The sequence below is a fragment of the Sarcophilus harrisii genome, chromosome 3, assembly GCF_902635505.1.
Source record: "Sarcophilus harrisii chromosome 3, mSarHar1.11, whole genome shotgun sequence".
Taxonomy (NCBI): domain Eukaryota; kingdom Metazoa; phylum Chordata; class Mammalia; order Dasyuromorphia; family Dasyuridae; genus Sarcophilus; species Sarcophilus harrisii.
In genome coordinates this window covers 2,471,416-2,476,674 of record NC_045428.1, presented here as the reverse complement: position 1 = coordinate 2,476,674, position 5,259 = coordinate 2,471,416, and the positions used below count along the sequence as shown (strand labels likewise).

Sequence of the window (5,259 nt, the reverse complement as noted above, 5' to 3'; positions counted from 1 at the left end):
TTAAGGCGGAACCTGGACGTTTTATTGGCAGCCTCGCTAAGCAAGCATTTCTCGGTGCCCTCGCTGGGGGGCCGGGGCAGGCCGGGCCTTCTCTCCTCCTGGGCCACATCTGGGAGGCCCGGCTCTCCCCCGGGGCAGGGCTGCTGTGAGGCAGGGGGGCGTTAGTGATCTTGGTAGGAAGGGGGGGTGGGGCGTGTCAGCCAGGGCTGCCACGGGGTCCTGACTGACCGGGGCGGGGGCAAAGCCAGGTTTCTAGGCCATGTTTCCCAAAGGCTTCTCCTCCCGCTCCCCATGGACCCCAGCTCCCTGGAGCCTGAGAGGGCCTGCCTGGCCAGCCGGTGGGGATTAGGCCCAGCTTCCAGGCTGCTGCTTTCTTTCCAAGGAGCAAAGCGAGAGGCAGGGGCAGGTGGCCAGGGCGGGCACAAGCTGGTGGCCCAGGGAGGCCGGGGCGGGCTTTCTAGAGGAACTCGGGGCAGTTCATCTGATCAGTGGGCACCATCTTCTCAATGTCGATGCCATTGGCGCTGAGGATGCCCTTCAGCTGGCTCACTATGGCGGGCGGGAGGTACGGGCGTCTGGCCAGGATCCAGGCGTAGTCCATGTGGAAGAGCCAGATGAAGGTGGTACAGGAGTATACAAGGGCATAGTTCTCGTAATCCGTGGCCAGGACCCAGTAGGGAGAAGTGGGCATCACTACAAGACCCGGCGGGATGGCGTCAGAGTGGACACTAGGCCTGGGGGGGGGGCAGGCTCCCAGCACCCCCTCCAGCCTCCGCTAATGGAGCTGATCTCGGGGCTCGGGGTCCCTGCCCTCACCAGCGGAGGGTCTCGTGGGACACAGAGGCCATCAAAGGGCCCCAACTTTGCTCCCCCGGGCCTCATCCCCTGCGCCCAGGGCCCAGGTCGCTCCCAGCCCAGAGGAGGCCGAGACAGGGGAGGTCTTCCCATTGAAGACAGACTGAACCCAAGCTCCGAGGCCCCCCTAACAAAGAGCTGAGCCCCAGGGGTGGGCTTCGAGCCACCAAAAGCCACCTTGGTCTGCTTGTCCCTGAAGAGCAAGAGGCATTCAGTGGGGCAGAAAGGGGGCAGGGCCTGTGGTGACAGGGCAGGCTGTGGGCCAGACCTTGCCCAGTCTGCCCTCCTGCCTCCCCGCCAGGGCCCTGCTCACAGGCTCAGGGAAGACCAGCTGGGGGGCCCAGCATTGGCTGGGGAGGAGATGGCACGGACAGGGTCCAGCCACGGGCTCTCCCTCCACCTCCACTCTCCCAGTGGCCCCTGCAGGCCTCCCCAGCATCCCCCAAGCCCCTTGGGCCGATGCCCTTCCAGTCCCTCCTTCCCGTGGACTCTGGTCTTTTGGGACAGACTTTACTTACACCAGAAGAACTTGACTCCCAGTTTGGCGGGCTCTGTGAGGTTGGTGGGGGCGGCCTCCCCCTCCACCTGGTTCACACTGCCATCGGGTCTGCAAGGGGGCAAAAGGGGAGGCTGGTCCTGCTCTGCTCTCTCAGCCTCCCCCCTTCCCCTTGTCACTTCCCAGCCTGGCGGGTACCGAGGGCAGCTCCCGGGCCTGCAGCCTCTTCAGCTGTCGCCTGTGTCCGTGGGGCTCATGACCAGCTTTCTCCTCCCTTCCCAGACGGCTCACTCGTTCCCCACAGAGAGACACTGGGCACCTTTCCCTCACCAAAATGGTTTTTCCTTGGCTGAGGCTCTTGTACACAGCAGGTGCTTAATAAATGTTTGGTAGCCTCAGGTTGTCCTGGGTCCTTCAGAACGAGGGCCCAATGGCGGGGTTTCCCTGGCTCTGGGTTCCCAGGGGAGCCTGCGGTTTATCACAACCGGCCGCGGACCCGGGGCCTTTTTCAGGACACGGCTCGCCTGGCGCGGCCCCACAGGTGCTCCCCAAGGGATGCAGGTCAGAGCCGGCCAGGCCAGGCTAAGCGGCCACAGCTCGCAGTCACTTACCGAATCTCCTGGTTGAGCACTTTGATCTTCCCGTTCTCTTTCAAGGAATAATTGGCCTGGATACAGCTTCCCTTCTCAAAACTCACGGGGATCTTCTCAATCTCGTACCATCTCCCGAGATACTGGAGGGGCAAGATGGCGGGGTCGGCGGGGGCGCCTTCCAAGCCCAGGAGGGCCTCTGAGCAGCCCCAGCAGGACGCTCGAGCTTTGTAAAAGGGAGGGCACGTGGAGGCCCTTTGGGGCCGGAGGCTCAAGGCCGGGGAGACTGGGGACGGTGGTCGGGCGAGGAGAGGTGGGCGTCGGGGTAGCGGGCTATCGTGCTGTGGTTGCAGCCCAGAGGCGAATCCTTCCTGCAAGAACCTGGGCTTTGTGCCCGGATGGGTGCTGCCCCGGGGGTCAATGAGTCAGCTTTCTGGGGCAGACTGAGGTGGCCGGCATAGTGGCCTAAGGAGGGCCCAGGGTCTAAGGGAGCCAGCCTGGCCAGGGCCGCAGTGTGGAAGGCACAGACTTGGCTCGAGATCCCGGGGGTTCCTGGCTCCCCAGGCTGGGCCTCTCATTGGGTCGGGTCGGCTCCATTAAGTGACAGAATTTGGTCCAGCTTGCTCCTGAGCTCTCGCTGGCTGGTCATTTAAATATGGGGTCACCAGACAGACGGTAAGGCTTCAGATCGTGGCCTCAGAGCCGGGCTGGGGCCCGAGCCTTAGGGGGTGTCCCGTGCCCGGAGGGGCCCAGCTGAGCCTGAGGGACCAGGAGACTCACAATGGCCCAACCCACTGGCGGGGGCTCGGCCCTAGCTCCAGAGCCCGCTGCCTTTGACCCAGACTGTTCCTCTGGCTGCAGAAGCGCAATGTGGAGGCAACAGCATTTTCCCAGAGGTTTCTGGGACCTTTTCTATGAGGAGCTGACATCCTCGGGAACAAGGGGCGAGGTACATGGGAGGGGAGGAAAGGGCAGGCTGCCCCTGGGCAAGGAGGAAGCTGCCAGGCCAGGTTCCCGCAGGGGCTGGAGGGCCCAGGGAGGAGGAGAGGGCCGCCAGCCCTGGAAGCCTCCCCAGGGGAGGGGGCAGAGGCTAGGTTCTGGGGACCTCATCTCGCCTCTGCAGCCAGTCCTCGCACCCGGGGCATCCAGGACACCTTTTCTCCTGGCAGCCTCTTCCACAAGGGCGAGGGAGGGCTGCCGGTCCTACCTTCAGGGTGTCAAAGTTCTCCTGGACAGGAGGCTCAGGACACCAGCCCAGGTGCACGCCCTGACCATCAGCCACGCTGGAGAGGCCCACCAGGACAGAGAGCAGCAGCAGGGTCACCATCTCGGCTCAGGGCGGTTCAGAAAGGGCCAGGCCTGAGGGGAGACCCACAGGCAATGAGCCAAACTGCACCTGCTGAGGCGAGGGGAACAGTGGAGGCCCTTGGAGGATGGAGGACGTAGGAGGGATGGAGGACAGAGGACAAGGGATGGAGAAGGACAGGGAGAAAGCCCAGCCCCTCCGCCTGCGGCCTGCCTGTCTCCCGCACTGCATCTCCCAGCAAAGCCCAGAGGTGGCACTGACCAGTGGCCTGGGGACTCTCTGAGGCTGGGGGGGAGAGGGGGCAGTGCTGATGCAGGAGCCATCACCTATGGACGGCGGGAGCTTGACCCAGGTGACCTCCAAAGACCAAAGTCTCCCAAGTCTAGGAACCTCCGGAGCTGGACAGGCCCAGGGCGCCTTCCTCCAGCCAGCACCGTGCTCCCGAGGACCTGAGTACTGTCCTCTGCCTTCCCGGGGCCCAGGTCATTTGTTTGGGGAACAGTACAGCTCAGGGGCTAGGCGGAGGCGTCCCTGCAGCTCTGCACCTTTTTAAATAGTCAGCATTTATTAAGTGCCTACTGCATGCCAGGCACCAAGCTAAGCATAGGAGATACAGAAAGAAGCCAAAGACAGCCCTGGCCCTGGGTGGGGGGGATCAAGAAGCAAAGCTCTTTGGCACTGGTGAGCTGGGAGTGCCCTGATGGGGAGGGGGGCAGGCTGCCCTTCTCCAGCCTCACCATTTCCTTTTTCCTGTCATGCTTCCTCAAGGTAATTAATTCCTAGTCCAGACTCTCCCTGCCCCATGCTGTCACTGGGCAGGAGCAGGGGCTGCTGGGAATTTAGGATTAGGGATTTCACAGCCTCAGGCTGGAAGGGACCTCCAAGGCCACCTAGTCTCTCATTTAACAGATGGGAAAACTGAGGCTCAGGGAAGAGGAGGGGCTTCTCTACCAGGTCCTTCCCTACTGCCCATGAACTTGCCTGCGTCTCCCCTCCTTTGATCCTTCTCTCCCTGCTGGCCAGCGTTCTTCCTCTCTCCTCCCTTTGCTTCCTCTCCCCACCCCAAGTATGGCCAGTGAGCTTTTAGTGGCCAAACCCGGTGGCCTTCCCAGTCCTCTTCCTTCATCTCCAGACAGCCTTGGGCCCCGAAGGGCACTCTCAGTCTCCCTTTTCCAAAGGCCCCTGGTACAGGGAGCCTCCCAGGCTCCCAGCTCTGGAATTTTCTTGGACAGCTGGAGCTCTCAGCCACTCCCTCACCCCCAAATCCGAGCTACTGCCAAAGCCCTATGACGGCACCTCTGCCACGTCTCTCTAATACACGTCCTTCTCCCCTCGGCCCCTGCCCTTGTCCTGGTGCAAACCCTCACCCCACAGCCAGATCCACAGCTTTTGCCCCCAAGCTGTGCTTTTCATCCATAATCCCCGTCCAGATGGCCAGAACAGTGCACCAGGACCCAGGGGCCCCATAGCTAGCTAAGACTAACACTGGGGACGGTCTCTTGGGAAAGAAAAGGGAGACAAACACCGAGGCCTCGGGCTCTCCCCCATCCTGCTCACCCAGGCTGGTCCACAGGCTGCTTCTGGAGGGCGCTGCCCAAGTGCTCAGTGCGAGAAGCTGGTCGCAGGGCAGGCTCAGCCCCCACCTTTATAAGCTCTGACAGACCCACCACCGGCTCTGTCTCCTCCCGCTCGTGTGTGTGATGGAGAACAGGGCTCTCTTCTACCCCCCTTTTCATTCTTCCTCACAGCTGTTCCCCAGCGGGAAGACAAAGGGCTGCTCTGTGGGTCTCTTGGACTCTGGGGCCTCCAACTCCCAGCCTTCCCATCTGGCCACGGGCGTTCCCATTTCATTCTCACAATATGAGGCCTTGGGCCTGACACCAAATTTCCAGGCTGGGCGGCAAGATAAGTTCATTGTTTTCAGACATCTGGCATTTGTTTTTCACTTTTGCTCTATTCCTAATGACAGGGATGTGAGTTTATTTGGATGAACAAGGAACCAGCCCCATGAG

At 61.9% G+C, this 5,259-nt stretch overlaps 1 protein-coding gene across 3 annotated transcripts; it reads right to left on the bottom strand.

Annotated features, from left to right (window-relative positions):
* On the bottom strand, nucleotides 1–4,967 carry APOD (apolipoprotein D). 3 transcript variants are annotated; one of them, XM_031963590.1, is made up of 5 exons: nucleotides 4,805–4,967; nucleotides 3,149–3,340; nucleotides 1,963–2,084; nucleotides 1,374–1,462; nucleotides 1–693 (listed from the first exon to the last, which is right to left on the bottom strand). In XM_031963590.1, the coding sequence occupies exons 2-5, from the start codon at nucleotides 3,266–3,268 to the stop codon at nucleotides 458–460; spliced, it is 567 nt and encodes a 188-aa protein (XP_031819450.1). In that variant the 5' UTR covers nucleotides 3,269–3,340; nucleotides 4,805–4,967; the 3' UTR covers nucleotides 1–457. The 3 variants fall into 3 exon arrangements, with proteins under 3 accessions (XP_031819450.1, XP_031819451.1, XP_031819449.1); XM_031963591.1 differs by having other exon boundaries at nucleotides 3,149–3,337; XM_031963589.1 differs by having other exon boundaries at nucleotides 3,149–3,300; nucleotides 4,805–4,965.
* Nucleotides 4,968–5,259: the final 292 nt, after the last annotated feature.